General features: G+C 45.0%; 1 protein-coding gene across 1 annotated transcript in view; it reads left to right on the plus strand.

Annotated features, from left to right (window-relative positions):
- The window catches only part of PRAG1 (PEAK1 related, kinase-activating pseudokinase 1), a 53,001-nt gene extending 49,139 nt beyond the window's left edge, over window positions 1–3,862 (plus strand). Inside the window, exon 6 of the mRNA XM_033104756.1 lies at window positions 212–3,862. Within this exon, the coding sequence (XP_032960647.1) occupies window positions 212–1,405 (1,194 nt within the window). The 3' untranslated portion in view covers window positions 1,406–3,862. The remainder of the gene's footprint in view (window positions 1–211) is intronic.
- Window positions 3,863–17,355: the final 13,493 nt, after the last annotated feature.

Raw genomic sequence — 17,355 nt, forward strand, 5'->3', positions numbered from 1 at the left:
CCCAAGGTCTCAAAGACTCTCTTCTATGTTTTCTTCTGAAATGTGTATGTTTGGGCTCTTACACCTAAGTCTGTGTGATCCGTTTTGAGTTCATTTGTGTGTAAGGGTTTACGTTTGCCTTTTCGAATGGGGCTTTCCAAACGTCCCAACACCATTTGTTAAACAGAATGATGGATCCCACTCCTGACGTCACTTTTCCTTTTCCCCACAGATCTGCAAAACCCCTGAGCCCAAAACGGCCTCTTACTGCAGCCCGTCTGTGCCCGTGCATTTCAACATCCAGCAGGACTGCGGCCACTTTGTGGCCTCGGTGCCCTCCAGCATGCTCGCCGCGCCGGACATGCCCAGGGACCCTCTGCCTGCCCTGCCCTCTCACCCCCCTGCCCAGGAGCAGGACTGCGTGGTGGTCATCACGCGCGAGGTGCCCCACCAGACTGCTTCTGACTTTGTGCGGGACTCGGCCACCAACCATCAGTGTGAGCCCGAAGTGTACGAGCGGCGCGTGTGCTTCCTGCTGCTGCAGCTCTGCAACGGGCTGGAGCACCTGAAGGAGCACAGGGTCATTCACCGTGACCTGTGCCTGGAGAATCTGCTGCTGGTGCACTGCACCCCGCAGGCCACTCCCGGCCCCGCCGCTGCCACCCCCACTCCCCCTGTGTCCTCGGCTTCCTCCAGCACCCCTCCCACCGCCACCTCCCTTTCCCCTGCTGCTACTGCCTCCGCCTGCCCGTCGGCCGCCCTCCCAGCCAGTGTCACCCCAAGCACCGCGGCTCCTCCCGCCTGCCAGGGCGTGCCTAGCGAGAAGCACTTGCCCCGGCTCATCATCAGCAATTTCCTGAAAGCCAAGCAGAAGCCAGGCGGCACCGCCAACCTGCAGCAGAAAAAGAACCAGGCCCGGCTGGCCCCCGAGATCGTGTCTGCCTCCCAGTACAGCAAGTTCGATGAGTTCCAGACGGGCATCCTCATCTACGAGCTGCTCCACCAACCCAACCCGTTCGAGGTGCGGACCCAGCTGCGAGAGCAGGACTACCGGCAAGAAGACCTGCCCCCGCTGCCCAGCCTGTCCCTCTACTCGCCCGGCCTGCAGCAGCTCGCCCACCTGCTGCTGGAGGCCGACCCCGTCAAGCGCATCCGCATCGGCGAGGCCAAGCGCGTGCTGCAGTGCCTGCTGTGGGGGCCGCGGAGGGAGCTGGTGGAGCAGCGCGGCACGACGGAGGACGCGCTGTGCAGCACCTTGCACAACTGGATCGACATGAAACGGGCCCTGATGATGATGAAGTTTGCGGAGAAGGCGGTGGACCGCAGGCGCGGGGTGGAGCTGGAGGACTGGCTGTGCTGCCAGTACCTGGCGTCCGCGGAGCCCCGAGCCCTCTTACAGTCCCTGAAGCTCCTGCAGCTTCTGTGAACGCTGGCAGCCCCCAGCCCTGCACTTTAGCTGCCCCTTGCCGTGCCTGGCCCCCGTCCTGACCCCCACACCCTACCTTGCCTCGGAAACACGTGCGTGTTCCTGGGAGATGGTACAAATGACTGTTATACTGGATGTAATATATATACATATATATAATATATAAATAAGAAGGACTGGATGTCATTGCCCGCTCAGGCCTTCTGTCCTCCCTGTCTTCCCAGTTTTCCCCCACAATTATGTACATTTCTAGCGCAGTGCAAGGTCCTCAGGATACTTCTGCCACAGAATGAAGCCTGGACTCTGCCTCACTACCCCGTTATGTGATTGCTTCACCCTCCTGTCAAATCCCTATTGAAAAAAAACCAAAAAAAATTTTTTTTAATTTTGAATGAGTCATGAGCAAAACTCTTTTTATCCCCAAGCGTCCAAGTACATTAGCATCGTTGGTGGGTAAAGTTGAACATAAGCCTCTGAAGCAGTGGCCAGGCTACTTGCAGTGTCCTCGGTCTTCTCGTGAGGCAGAGCAGCAGGCCAGTAGGGCCTGGCCTGCTCAGTACCAACTAATCTTCCCTGCTTTTTTTCCCACCTGGCAGTCTCTTAGGAAGAATGCAGACAGCGCTGTGGTGATCCCACAGATTCGGAATTCAATCCCACGGCTCTAAACCATTTCCAGTTTGCTAAAGCTCGTTACTATTTGTATCAATCAGAGACCTGGCTGAAAACAGAACCCTCCTCAGATGGTTCAAATGCCAAAACCTTAACACGGGACCATTTGGAAAGATGTGGCAGGGTTAAGAGGAAAAACAAAGCTGAGGCAAGAGCAAGTGCTGGCATGAGAGAGTCACCTACTCACTCTCCCTGTTTTCCACCTGTCATTGCCAGGAAAAGACCGATGGGACACCAGACAGCCAGGGGGCTTGGGTGTTACAGTCGGCAGGATCAGCCTCCCTGGGCAGGGAAAGGGGGAGAATGCATGGGGTGCCAGTTGGCACACAGCCCACTGTTCCTACTGTACTAGATAATGGCAGTACAAGAATAGGACTCGGCTGTTTCCACTCCCAGACCAGTACTTTCTGCTGTTATAAGCTCTTTCCCATTTCCCTTTCTAAAAACTCGTACATTTAACACACTTACTGGCACCTACTACCTACCGTGTTTCCCCGAAAATAAGACCGGGTCTTATATTAAGTGTTGCTCCAAAAGACACATTAGGGCTTATGTTCAGGGGATGTCATCCTGAAAAATCATGCTAGGGCTTATTTTCTGGTTAGGTCTTATTTTTGGGGAAACATGGTACTGTAGTCAATATTTGTCAGCATGCCTTTAAAAGTGCACAGAATTAGAAAACTACAGAGCTTTCTTCATAAGGAAACACACAAAAAGTCAACGATGACTCATTTGAAAAGAAACAGCCCCCAGACCCTTGTAATTTTATCTAAAGGCTAATCTTCCAATTTGTGAACTAATTTCTGAAACCTTGTTAATAATTATGGACGATTTAAAATAAATGCAGGGATTTTAGTGGATGTCTTAGAAACCTAGGAATGTGACTAGCAACTGGGATGGGGGAAATCTCCCAGGTCCCCTTCTGTATGTTAATGTTAGTCCTTTTGCAAGCTCCACCTTCCTGCCATGGACTACAGGTATAAACACATCCACATTTCCAAATATCAGCGGTGAAGATAACACTTGTGGAGCACATTTCTTATTTCAATTGTTGCTTGAGCACTCAGGAACTGGTTAAAACCAGCTTCCAACTATGTTTGTACAAGAGAAAGAAAGAATCTTTGAACATGGAAATCATAATTCTCCATAGGACCTGTCTTCGTTTCAGAGAGTATTATTTTGACTATTGTTTGTTCCTGGGAATTTTCCAGGCAAATCCTCCACCCTGGATTTTGCTGTCTTTTGCTTTCTTGTCCTTTCTCACTTCATGTAAATAAACAATGGAGAGGGAGGAAACAAATATTCTGCCAGGGCAATGCAGTGCCATTTGGAAACACATGTCTAAAGAGGCACATTTTAAATCTCTGAATTAATTGTACCTTTTTTATATGCCACCCACCCACTTCAGAAAAAAAAAAAATTGAGATTGTAAAAAATGTTTTAAAGAACCAAAAGGAACCAAAAAGTAAAAGTAGAAAGAGAAGAAACTATGACAATAAATTCTGATTGAGAAAAATGATAGCAATCAAACATAAAACTTAACTTCTGAGCTTTCCGCCAACCTAGAAAAAGTAGAAGACAGCTGGTTGCAGAATTCTTTGTGTAATTTTAGGAAACAGTTCAGTTCATCAGGAGGAAGAAATCTTTTCCCAGTGCTTGGTTCTAAAGGGAATTTGTCAAGGATTTTCTTATTTAAAGACATTGAGTAATGTCCTTGATATCCGTTTAAAAAAAAAAGAAAAAGAAAGAAAAAGATTTTTCCAGATAGGGCAATTCCTTTTTTTTTTCCTCCCCCTTTCTTCCGCCTCCCCCCCCACTCCGGTTCAAGCCGTTGTTTCTCAGTCTAGTTGTGTAGGACACAGCTCCCTGGCCCATGCTGGTGTTATGAGCCTTGCGCTCCCCTCCCACCCCCCCAACCCTCCCACCCCCCCAACCCCCCCACCCCCCATCCCCCCACCCCCTCACCCGGGCTGAGGCAGTTGGCTGCTCACAGCGGCTCTCGCTGGCTGCCGGCCACTCATGGCGGCACGTGGCAGCCCACAGCAGCCCACGGCAGTTCACGCTGGCCACTGGCCGCTCATGGTAGCCCACAGCAGCTCATGCCAACTTCCAGCTGCTCACAGCCGCCCACCTCCAGGGAGAGCTGTTGTTCACAATCTTAGCTGTAGAGGGCGCAGCTCACTGGCCCATGTAGGAATTGAACCAGCAACGTAGGTGTTGGGAGCATGGTGCTCCAACCACCTGAGCCACCGGGCAGATCCCAGGGCAATTTTTTATATCCACTATTGGTGAAATCCAAGTGGGTAGCATTCAAGCCTAACTCCATCAAGGAGGTTTTATAGGGTAATTGCCACCCATTCATCTCCATGGGTTGGCTTTTTCCATAAAGGGTAAGTATGGCTACAAATATTAGGTTTGGCAAACAGCTTCAGTCACACTAAATTCAGCGGCTTAATATAACTCTTTTTTTGTTACTTCAAAATACACCTGGGATGCATGGCTTTATCTCACAGAAAGCTCAGCACTAAATAGATTAAGTCCAGAAACAACAGCTAATTCCACAGGACTGAAGTTCAGAAATAAGCAGTGACCTTTGCATGATGACAGTCTCATAATATCTGGTTATTTAATACTCCTGGTATCTGTGAGTTCATCTTTTTTTTTTTTTTTTTTTGGCTTTAGATCCAACTACTGGTATTTAAATCTGCAGTTTTTTATTTTCTCTCCAGCTCTGAGTCAGGCCCCCATGTCCTCTCCACATTTGTAACTTCTGTTGTTAACGTGCCTTTCCCTTTTTCATGCCAAGATGTGGATTCTTTTTTCTTCTCCTAGATTCTTTCCTGTGGGCGTTATGAAGCTGTACATCTAAATTGTTACATCCTTGCCAGAAGCAAGTAATTCAGGGATTATTTATTTATCATAACACATGGCTCAGATCTAAAAAGACAGGGCTCTAGGGGAGCTGCAGTTACGACTCCCAGTAACACTTCCTGGTTTTCAAGAGCTTAGGACTGGAGAAAGCTCTTTTGTGATGTCCACATGTACTCAAAACAATTATGAGGGTTTTGAAGAGGAAAGACACATGTTACTTTAATGACGTCTCTGAAATTTGTTTTTCAAGTACATAGCCAATAAGTGAGGCAGCCATTTCCCACTCTGCTGACTATCTACAAATCCTTGAATATCTAAGGATAAGCTTTATTAAATCTCATTAAAAATAGTAGATTTGTAATGTAAAATCTGCTTGGCATATTTAAAAGAGGGCAATGTGAATGGATTCATGAGAAACCAAACTCTAACCCAACTGATGTCATTGCTAAAAATAAAAGACAACAATAAAATGTTTAGGGGAGGTTCCATGGGGTGACTGTCTTGACAAATCACTCTTTCTTTCTCTTTTCAGATGCTAATTAATGAGGGTAAGGGAGAGCCAGGGAGACCTACTCCGGGCAGGAGATATCCTAGGAGGACTCATGCCCTGGGAAGGAGGTTATGAGGCAGCCTGATGAGTCTGAAGAAAGAAGTCTAAATTAACCCAAACATGATATTGATTTAGGGGGAACTGGGCTTGGGTTAGAACTTCCGTGATCAATTTGGATCCTTACTGGATCCTGGATACTCAGTCTTCTCAGATCTGCATCTTTCTTCCCAGGACTTGACTATATCCATTCCAAGTTTCTGGAGTGGTGGAAGCAAAGTCAAATTTGCTCAGGAGTTTTCTGCATGCCAACACGCCAACTTGGTACTGGACTATCCCAGTGGGGACCTATATTTATCACATATTCTGAATTCTGGATTCAAATCTTTCTGGATCTTTTCCCAGATGTAATTACAGCTATTTCCTACAAAAACACTGTCCTGAACACTGGATGTGCATAGACTATGAAAACTTTTATGTATGGTATTAGGACTTCGAGATTATTTTACATATTACTGACTTAATGCCCTATTGAGGATAATCAGGCACGAAGATAGGTTGGGGGAACTGAGCATGGAAGTCTAAGGAGAGAAGAGAAGGTAGGAGATGAGAAAGCAAGATTCAGAGAAAAACCATCTGCCTTACCAGTAGCCTGGATCCAGCCCTGATAACTCCCCATGACCCCCAAAAGATTGTTCACTAGTCGTGTTACGGTAACAAAATACCATAGACTGGGTGTCATGCAGGGTGCTCACTGCAGGCTCTCTGGTCCCGCTCCCCACCCAAGAACGCAGGATATGGTGAGGCCAAAAAGGAACACCCACGGAGCCATAGATAGGGGAGTCATATCACTATACTCTCCTGGCGGCTGGGTTGGAGACACAGGAAGCAGGAACCACACTATCCACAACCTGCTGTCCACTTCTCTGGCAACCAACCTCACTTGCTAGCTGCAATCTGCCGTGCTAACCACAATCTGCTCTTGCTAGCTCAGCCACCATCTTCTTGCTCGCCCCCATTTGCTGCTAGTGTTGCCATGGTAGTTATATCAGTGGCCAATGGCTCACTGGTTACAGCTGATGGCCATGCAATCACAATTGATGACCATTTACTACCCGAGTGAGCACCTTTCCACGTGAGGGCGAGAGCCTGGAAACTGCACTCCTGGCTCTGTCCCCACACTGGGTGACTTATAAACAACAGAAATTTATTTCTCACCGTTCTGGAAGCTGGGAAGTGCAAGATCAACATACCAACAGATTCGGTTCTGGTGAGAGCTCACTTCCTGGTTCATCGACAGCCATAGTCGTGCTGTTTCCTCACATGGCAAAAGGGGCAAGGGAGCTCTCAGTGGTCTCTTGTGACACTAATCCCATTCATGAGGGCTTCATCCTCATGACCTACTGACCTCTCAAATGCCCCACTACCTAATACCGTCATCTTGGGAATTAGGTTTCAACATAGGAATTGGGGGGGGACACAAACATTCAGTCTGGAGTGTCACGCTTGTCAGCCCTTTACTGGGATCATACAAACACTTGTATGTCTATTTTATTCTCAAAGATTTCCGGGGATGCGGAAGCTATAGAACTCTGCATTGTGTAGCTCTCGATTTCAGAGTGTATAGTAGATTCCTTAAGATGTCAGAGAGACTTATATCCTTTATTTACTGACCATTCTCGTCATCATAATGATGGAGACGATGTTCAGTTTTCCTAGCGCAGTAACAGAGACTTCTTCTCCCTGATCCCTCAGCCTTACTGTTTATTTATTCTGAGTAAGTAAAACATCACATGACACCAGAAGCCAAAACTATTGAAAACAAAAATGCTCAGAGAAGTATCATTCCCCCACACCCCGTCTCCGTTCCTCCATCCTTTCCACCCGGCTCTCGCCCATCCCCCGTAGTATCCAAAACGCACTAATTTATTAACTCATTAATAAATTAATTCATCCAACTTTCAATGATCTCTCACTGGTATTGTTCCTTGGTTCTTAGGACAACCCATTTTATTTCCATGAGGAAATACGAACTGTTTTTCTTCCCAGATGGAAATCCTGAGGCTTGCCCCAAACCACAGCCAGGGTTGGCAGCAGATCCTTGAATTACACGATGAAATTCATGTTCAGGCCCTTCCTCATCTCTGGAGCGACGCTGCTCGTCCTTGTGTTTGGAACCCAACACTTCTTTGATAAACTAGATACCAATCCCTCACAGCAAACCCAACCTGGTGACGATGGTCGGGTCTCAAAGGAAAGTACTTCCAGATGATCTTCCAGAAAGAGTGTTTAAGAAAGAAAGAGATTGTGCTACTCTGTGACTTGGCTTTTCTGTGGCTCCAGTGTGGTCACTTCTTTCCCTGACTTTAGAGAGCTGCCATGTAAGTAACAAGGAGTCCACTCATTGAAATCGTTTATGGAACGTACAGTTAGCGCTTAAACAAAAGAAGCCTGATGCTGTTGGTCTTGGCTGAGTCCAGCATGAGTCATGCACTGTTTCAAGTACCTGATTGAATACGGATAGAATGAAGGGTTTCACTGGATGTTTAGTCCAGTGGAACAGTTCCACACAGAGACAAGGGTTGGGGCAGAGAAGAGGGGGCGGGAGCTATGTATCCAGCACAGAAGACACACAGGGCCACAGAGCAGAGACTGCTCTCTCACCCAGTGCTAACTGGACGCCTGCAGCTGGGGTTGGCAGCCTCCTCCCAGCTATGAGTCACACATTTGATTGCAGCCCGCATCCTGCAGACAGGCCCGGCCAGTGCCAGCTGCTGGTCCTTCACTTATCACTGGATAGCCCCCTTTGTTTCAACTCTGAAAAGGCAACAGCCCATCAGAAAAAGTTTTAGAAAGAAGAAAACCAAAGGCATTGTTACAGGGGGATTGCAGCTATGCTGTCCTTTGGGTAGGCTAACCATTTCTAAACAGTACCCAGCTTGCAAGCGCTCCTACAAAAGGGTTTTCGCTAGGGCGCATGCAGACCTCTGGGAGCTGCTCTCCAAGCGGTGAACTAAAGCCGTGGGATTATCACCTTCCCAGGCCCAGGCCCTGGAAGGTCTGAAATTTCGCCTTTGTGGTACCTCTAAAATTACTATGAAGGGAGAGAAAGGATTTAGGAGAGAGGCGCTTAATATTCCTGGAGCGATGTTGTTAAGAGAATGCCACACGCCTGGGGAATGGCTGCAATTTGGCTGTTTCATGTCTGTGTGTCTGTAAATGGACCACAGTGTTTAGCAAACAGAAACTGGCCATATAATCCAGGTCCCTTGTCTAATTTTTCACTGACATACCCCGTGTTCTGAGAACCAAAAAAGAAACTCCTTAATATGAGCACCCCTTTCATTCCTAGACTCCCTGGGTTGCATAAACAGAAGTTTTTAGTTTGGTGTCTAATGAAAACACTGGAAAACTATGTATGACATAATAATAGTCTCCTTGTTTACCTGACTTCCCTGTTCCAAAAGACTTAAAGTCCTGGTATTTGAAATATCATTTTACCTTCTTACAACACTTCTCTGACATATGTAGGAATCAGGATAGGTGATCTACATTTTAGGAGAAAATTGAGGACTGCAAAGGTGAATGGATACATGAAGTATAAACCCAGGACTAGTGTTTGGCTGCAATGCCTTCCATTCTCCAGTAAGTACCCTGGTACCACATGTGCTCAACTGTTTCCTGGGGACCCAGCCCCATGCTGGCTGTCTTAGCCCGCTTGTGAAAGCTAGTGTTCCTTTCTCCTCTGCGCTCGCTCAGCCCTGGCTCCATCTTTGACCAAGTCCTCTTGACTCATTACTAGGCCACTCTTGGGGAAGCAGGTACTATTTTTTATCTTACTATATAATAAGAGTTCTGTTGCAATATGGTCTTTCTCACTAAGTAGCCTGAGCCACTTGAGGGCAGCGACCATGTCTGAAACTACTTTGTTTTTGATTCCCTAGCCCTTTGTATTTTATACAGAATGTGCTTAATAAAAGTGTTGATGCCGTTTATGAAGATGCGTGGGTTACAGTTCATGACTGCAACCACTGCTTAGGAAAAATGATGCCCCACAAATCAAACCGAGCTTTACAGTTGGCAAAACATTCTCATATGCCTTATCTCACATCGGTTCTCTAAGGTCACACAACATCCCCAAGTACAGAGCATGACAATGAGCCTCAGAGACTAAGTGACTTGCCAGGTAGTCCTTATGACTGGTGAGAATGACAGGATTCAGACTGGAACCACGTTGTCTGTATTCAAAGCCAGCGTTCTCTCCTCCACAGCACAACCACAATCATTGTTTCTGAAGAAGGGTGCTATTGCTTTCACACAGAGATTCCCAAGGCCTCTGTCTTATACACCAAAGCTATTGTGTAGTTTCCTGTACTATTTAGTGGCTTCCACTGGAATAGAGACTGCACGGGGCTCAATTATTAACCTCAGAAGTTAAATTTGAACGAACATTTTATGTTTTCTTAGGCATGTCACACAAACACTGTCTGTCTCTCTGAAATGTGTAGTGATGAGGTAGGTAGTGACAGATGCACACAAATTGTATTGGATCCGTTTTCAATTGAATTGCCCTAAATGCATTTCCAGAGTGACAGTGCAGTCTGCGGTAACCCAGAGAAAGAACATTCTCTCTTGGATCATCTGCTTAACGCAAGCCAGTGATTTGCCAAGCTGCCAGCCCTCACCTCCCTGAGGCCTCAAGGGGCTTATCAGATGGGCAAGTGAGGGACATCCAAGGTGTCTGCCCAGTTAACCCTTGCCAGGCCCTGTACTAAGCTCTGCTTCTGACCCTCCAGGAAGCATGCCTGCGTTGAAACTGCTATGACTCCACGGTCACCTTCCAGAGGTAACCCCTTCTCTCAGTCTTGTCAGCCTGGTGCTCAGCCCCAAGCAAAACAGCTGGACAGAGAGAGCAGTGCAGTTTCTTTGCCAGACCACGATAAAACACCAAATTCCGTTTTCTGCACCAAACTGAGGCTCCCTGGGCAGAAAGGGAGCAAGAATATTCCGCTTCCCAAGCTGCTTAGTTTTCACTCTGTATTGTGAAATTTTTGTCTCCTTAAGGCTGAGTCTTATTGAGATGCCAGTTTGGTGGGACTCCCAGGTGCATAATGAGAATGTCCCAATATCCCCAGCAATGGAACCTCTGAAATGGGGCTCAACGTGGAGGGGTTCGGTGCTGCCAGGCACCCCGGACACACTGGTAGCTGAGCAGGTCTACAGGCAGCGCATTTACTAAGCTCCTCGCAATAGAGACGTTCATGCGACTCCCTATACAGGAGGCACATGTTTTTTCAGTGCTTAGGTACAACTTAAGAGGAAATTTGATGAGAATCACCTGAAAAAGTGTACGTAAATTTACAAACCATTGGAATGTTTCTCAGTGATTTTAAAGGAATACTCTGGAGTGAAAATTTTCATTGTGTAGGGTTCCGCTCTCTGGGGTTCCCCAAATTTGGATCAGCTTTAAGACACACTTCTATTTCTCTGCAGTGGCTCAAGGGTGCCTTGCTTTTGAGCTGCTTCTCGTTGTTATGTTTTTACAGCAGGAATTCAGATTTCCAAAATAATTTCTCAGTTTTCAGAGGGATAAAAGACCCATAAACCTCATGAACCTATCCCAGCGTCCCTGACAGCCACTTCATTGGGAGTTCAGACCTCTGCCTGGTTTCTCTCCATGTCCGGTCAGAATGGTCTGTGAAAGTGAGCTAAATCCTCAGCAGATTATTTCATCAGCCCTGATAAAGGCATGTTCAGGGCTCTGCCAGGAAGAATCTGGTTGCAGAAGCAACTTTCCTTTTGAAGGACCAGGGTAATCACTTTTGCCCAAAGCCACGAGGACTGCATTGCAGGAAGCAAAAATATGATAGCCCAGCCTCTTGGCGGACAAGCTTCTTCTCTCCCTCCCTCAGCCCCCAAACAAATAGCTCCCTGGGGGAGTGATGTCTACATCAAAAGCTGCTTGTCACTCCGTGGGCCTCCCAGATGGGGAAGTGTTTGCTTTGGCTGAGAACAACCACATTCTCCGCATCTGGAGGCAGGGACAGACTGCTGCGGACACTTCCTGGCTGCAGCAGGCGGGTTTGCAGGCACCCTGCCTTTCCCAGCCTCCCATCACCCAGAAAGATCGGAGGAAGTTTAGACAATAGGAGAACTGAAGATCTCCAGCTGAGGCTGCTAGGTATGCCATAGAGGTTATAAAACTTCTTCATAAGCTTCTGAGTTAGTAACATCCAGCTCTTGGTAAAATCATAAGATATAGAAACGTGTAAGTCTTCTTATTTAACTCTCTTACATCTACAGATCTCAGGAAAGTCATCTGCATTTAAAAGTCAATGAAACCTGTGACTTGTCAGCATTCTAGAGTGCAAAGTCATGTTTCCTCCTCTCTTTCAATCACTGGGCTATAATGCGATCACTGTTTGATGTCCTGAGGCCTAAACAATTTCCTCAGTCATTGCTGTTTTTTATTAATATAAATTGGTAGCATCGCTCAGCTACTAAGAGCTATGATAATCTCAGAAAGCTTTCCTAAATCACTTTTAAACTCAGGTAAATCTCTTACTCTCAGTTGTGAATCACCTCTCCAGCATGTTTAGTAAGGAACAGGATAGCCATGTGGGGAAAAAAACAACTGGAGAACAAAGGCACGACCACGTTCTGTGACTTTTATACGTGTAAGTGACAGAAGCAAATAAGGGGTTATTGGCTTAAGATCGGGCTAGTCAGGATACTGTGGCCAAAATTAGTTAGTATTGAGACAGGTCTGGGAAGAAGTTATGGTCATTTTTTTACGGAGCTCTAAGTGCTGGAACTTGAATAATCCTTACAACGTGCACACACACACCTTTCTAAAGCATATCTTTTTTTTAATCAGTATTATTTGGTGCCGTGTGTCAACAATTCTTGGGCAATTTCTTCAAGGGAAAAAGACTTTATCCTCTATACAATTTACATCCTTCAAAACATGGTCCACAAGCCAGCAGCATCTACATGCTCTGGAAGCTTCTTAGAAATGCAGAATCTCAGGCCCCACCCAGGACCTACTGAACCAGAATCTGCATTTTAACAAGATCCCAAGTGATTTGTATTTAAATTTTGAGAAGTGCTGCTGCACACCTTTTATAGCTCCAGACCACCAATCTTTATGCATAATACTCAATGATCATATGAAAGCCTTACTTTCTAAACAACTTTATCGAGGTATAATTCATATCCCATACTATCCACCCATGTGTAGTGTACAATTCAATGGCTCTGGCATAGTCACAGAGTTTTGTATCCATCACTTCCCAGCCCTCCATTTCCCCCCGGACCCAAGAAACATCTAATCTACTTTCTGTCTTTATAGTTTTGCCTATTCTAGACATTTCATATAAATGGAACCATACAACATATGCTCTTTATGACTGTCTTTTTCATCAGCATGTTTTCAAAGTTCATGCATGCCATAACATGTATCAGTACTTCATTTATTTTTAGTGCCAAATAATATTCCATTGTGTGTATATATTACATTTTATCTGTCCACTCATCAATTGATGGACATTGGGTTGTTTTCATTCTTTCGCTGTTATGAATAAAGCTTCTGGGAGCGTTCATGTGACAGTGTTTGTGTGGGCACATGTGTTTCATCTCTTTTAGTTATATACCTGGGAGTAGAACTGCTGGGTCATGCTTGATGTTTTAAAATATTTTCATGTTGTCATTCAGAGATAGCAAGTCCTTCTGTCCCCTTTTAAAAGATGAGAAAACTGGGGCATCTGGATGGCTCAGTTGGTTAGAGCGCGAGCTCTGAACAACAGGGTTGCTGGTTCGATTCCCATGTGGGCCATGTGGGCCACAACTAGATTGAAGACAACAAGCTGCATCTGAGCTGCAGGAGGGGTGGCCAGGTGGCTCAGCTGGTTAGAGCCCAAGCTGTCAACAAGGTTGCCGGTTCAATTCCCGCATGGGATGGTGGGCTGTGCCCCCTGTAACTAAAGATTGAAAACAGTAACTAGACTTGGAGCTGAGCTGCACCCTCCATAACTAGATTGAAGGACAACAACTTGGAGCTAATGGGCCCTGGAGAAACACACTGTTCCCCAATATTCCCCAATAAAATTTAAAAAAAAAAAAAAAGGTGAGAAAACTGAAGTCCAAGAGCTTGACCCCTATGGAGAGGTGGAGTTATCTAGCTCTGTCTTTTGACCTTTGGCTGATTAGATTGATAAATGGTATAATTGAAGGTGAACAGGTTAATAGGCTTTTCCAAGAATACCCAAAAGTGTAATGAAGGAAAATTATGATATTGGGTTGACAATATTCCTTCTCCAAGTCCTAGATAGTAACTGGAAACCTAAAATAGTTTCTCTAGCTTTTAGACTAGACTCAAATTAAAAAAAAAAAAAATGAAGTGTTAAAAAATAATGAAGGTTTTCATAACTTTTTATTTCTAATCAATGTTTTAATCGTACAAAGCAGTCTGAAGGGGAGACATATTTGAAGATAATTACACAAAAATCAAGTCCAAGACAAGCTCTCTAGTCCCAATTTCTCCTTTACTACGTATTATGCTAAGTAAACCACGTGTCTTCCCTCTGCCTTTGCCAGGCATTATGGATTTACGTCATGGTGAGTTGCTTGCCAACAACAGCTTTACGCATTTCTTTATGATTTATTTATTAAGTTTCTGTAGTACCTTTCCGCATAAGTGCTCACGGGACAGGTCATGTAATCTTTAGGATGTTATTGTTATATATTCCTAAGTATCTTAATGTTGACTTGACTACAAACAGGAATGGCTCCCAGTGTAGCTAAAGAGAAAAGGCAACAAAGAAATTACTAGAGTGACATAAATGTGAACTATACACATAAATATGAACTATAGTGGAGATGTGAGCTAACGTGCAAAGACTACCGAGGAGGAAAAAGCTAATGTTGCCTTATGAAGCGGGGGAGGGGAGAAACCAGGTAAGATCACAGAAGTAGTGCTATTGGAGGTGAACTTTAAAGGATAATTAGACAGAGGCACAATAGACAAGAGTGAAAAGGACATGTTTTTAACAGCTCTTTTAAGGTATAGTTGATATGTAATAAGCTGCATGCATTTAAATTTCAGATTTGGTACGTTTTGACATACTCGTATGTCTACACCCCTGAAATCATGCCACAGTCAAGATAATGAACATATTCATCACTCCTCCAAATTTTCCTTGTGGCCCATTGTAATCCCTCCCTCCTGCTTCTCCCCACACATCACATGCCTGGCCCATCCCCAAGCAGCTTTCTTATTATACATTTCCCCATGCTTTCTTATTATACATTAATTTGCATTTTTCTAGAGTTATATCAAAATGGAATCATAGACCAAGTATCCTTTTCATTCAGCATTAATCATTTTGAGATGAATCTATGTTGTTACGCGTATCAGTAGTTTATTCCTTTTTATTGTTGAGCAGATTTCCATTGTGTGGATGCATCATCACCTTTTATGGTATTTTTGAGTTGTTTCTAGTTTTATAAAACTGCTGCTAAGAACACTCATGCATAGGGTTTCATAAGGATGTATACTTTCTCTTCTCTTGGGTAAATAAATACCTAGGAGTGGAATGACTGGGTCACAGGGTAGATGTGAGTTTTACTGTTTAGAGCCTGCCAAATAGTTTTCCAGAGTCATTGTACCATTATACATACTGACCTGCAGGGTATGATTTCCAGTTCCTCTGCGTGACATGGCCTGATCAATCTTTTGCCTTTTAATTTTACATGTTTTATGTGTGGGAGGCTGCATTTCTGATGAGTTCTTTGGGCGAGAATCATTGAGGCAACACGAACATTTTCTATGTCTTGGCTCATATTGCAAATGCTTTTCCATAAAATTCATTTATCCTGCTAACAAAGGTTTCATCTGATCGGCCTTCACATCTTAAGATCCTCCTTTATTTCCCTCAGAATTCCTGTGCCATCTTTCCAGTAGGGCAACATGTGTGGAGAAGGGTCTTTGGCTTTTGTTGTTGTTGTTTTCATTATCATTGGCCTCTCTGTGGCCCCTGCTCTTCCAGGTGTGTCTCCAGGGGTAAGGACTCCTGGGCACAAGGCAGGGGGAGTTGGAGAGGTAGAGAGCCAGGACTCGCAGACTGTGGCAGAGATGGAAGGTATTACAAGTGTCCGGGGCTGATTCCAGACCATGAGCCAGATTTTTGCTCAAGTATAAAGACTTACTTGGAATTCCTTTAAACTTGATTAAAATGACAGCTTTTATTTTTCCACCTCTCAAGACCATCTCACTATTTGCAATCACTTATAGATATGTTTTTGTTTTTTTAGCATCAGTCCATCTAAAATCTTTTGGGGAAAAATTTAGCTCAGGGGTTACATTAGAAAATAATCTGTAATGTCTTTTCCAGTTTTGTGGTTCTCCGAAGGCTATTTTCCTTTAAAAACAAACAAACAAACAAACAAAAAAATCCACTGCTGCTTCTGTCTTTTTAGCAGTGAAGGTTTCTACCCTTTCGCAGATGTTAGAGAACCTTATTGTAAATGCAACCCCAGCACCCTACCTTGACATTTCACTTGGCAATTCTGGCATTTATGTTTCCTGTGAAGCCTTAACCCACTATAATTCTTCATATAGACAGTCTGGAAGTACATTGAGGTTTGTCTCCTTAGACAACTGGTTCACTGCAACCTAAACAGGGACTGGACACGACGATTCTTTTTAAACACTAGCCAGAGCCAGCTGAGGACCATGTGCAAAGGCTGAGGCCTTCCTGGCTCACGGGGGGACTCAAGTCAGAGGAAAACTGATTAGAATTAGAATCTGCTTCTTTGTTTTGACTAGAGCCCTGCATGTGGTTGGTGGTCTTGGGATGGCATCTGAGTGGGCCTTTTCTGTGCTTTGTCGGTGTTCTCAGGGCCTTGTCTTGGGCATACGGCGAGGGACAAGATAAACTCTTAATGACTGGATACAATCATTCTTTTAACTTATGATTAAAGTTATTTGAAATATGAATGATTAGGATCTTCTACCGCCACTGCTAGCAATTAAGGTGACTAAGAAGAGCCTCTACCCTGTCTCTGTCTCACCACCATTCCTTCGGAATATCTAGTATAGTGTTTGTGTTTAGCGGAAGCATTTCTCCGAGGAGTTAAGGCTTTCTCAAGATGGCTGAGTGGCTCACTGTAGGAGACACTGTTTTGAATTTTAACATTAGTTTTCTCCTGACAGCGAGTCCCTCTGCCCTAGACATTGGTTCTTTCTTCTCTCTTCTTCTCACACTATCTTTCTCCCTCACCTTCTTTGGCTCCCTCTTGATTTTCAGCTTCTATTAGTGCTCTGAGCCTTGCCCCATCCATAGGAATTGCCCAGGTCATGCATAGGGAATGGGCCATCTGCCCTGTCTAGCTGGCCAGCCCTCAGGGGACACTGTGCATTTCTTTTCTGACTCTGCCCACCTTTCGAAGCAGAGCTTCAGACCTGAAAGCCTAACCCAGTAGCTAAAACCTGGAGAGAAATGTCATTACCACACCTGGTTTTTCCCTGTCATTTACCAAGTCACTCCAAGTCCTGCTTTGGCATAACTACACACTAGTGATTTTTGGCTACAATGCCTCCACTGTCTAAGTGTTTATGTTCCTTCTGTATTTGGGGGAGATGGCAGGAGATAACATTAGCTCCATTTTTAAAAAGAAGGAAACTGGAGGATATCAAAGTCACCACATCATCTGGTTACATAACGACTCAGAGGCCAAGTGAAGGCCTAAATTTTCAGTTTTCTTTCAAAGTTTCATCAGAATCAGTAGACCTAATTATATCTTTGACCCAATCTAATCTTTTCCATTGCTCTGTTTTCGTACCTGTACTGGGATTTTCCACATG

The sequence above is a fragment of the Rhinolophus ferrumequinum genome, chromosome 4, assembly GCF_004115265.2.
Source record: "Rhinolophus ferrumequinum isolate MPI-CBG mRhiFer1 chromosome 4, mRhiFer1_v1.p, whole genome shotgun sequence".
In the NCBI taxonomy this organism is placed as follows: Eukaryota; Metazoa; Chordata; class Mammalia; order Chiroptera; family Rhinolophidae; genus Rhinolophus; species Rhinolophus ferrumequinum.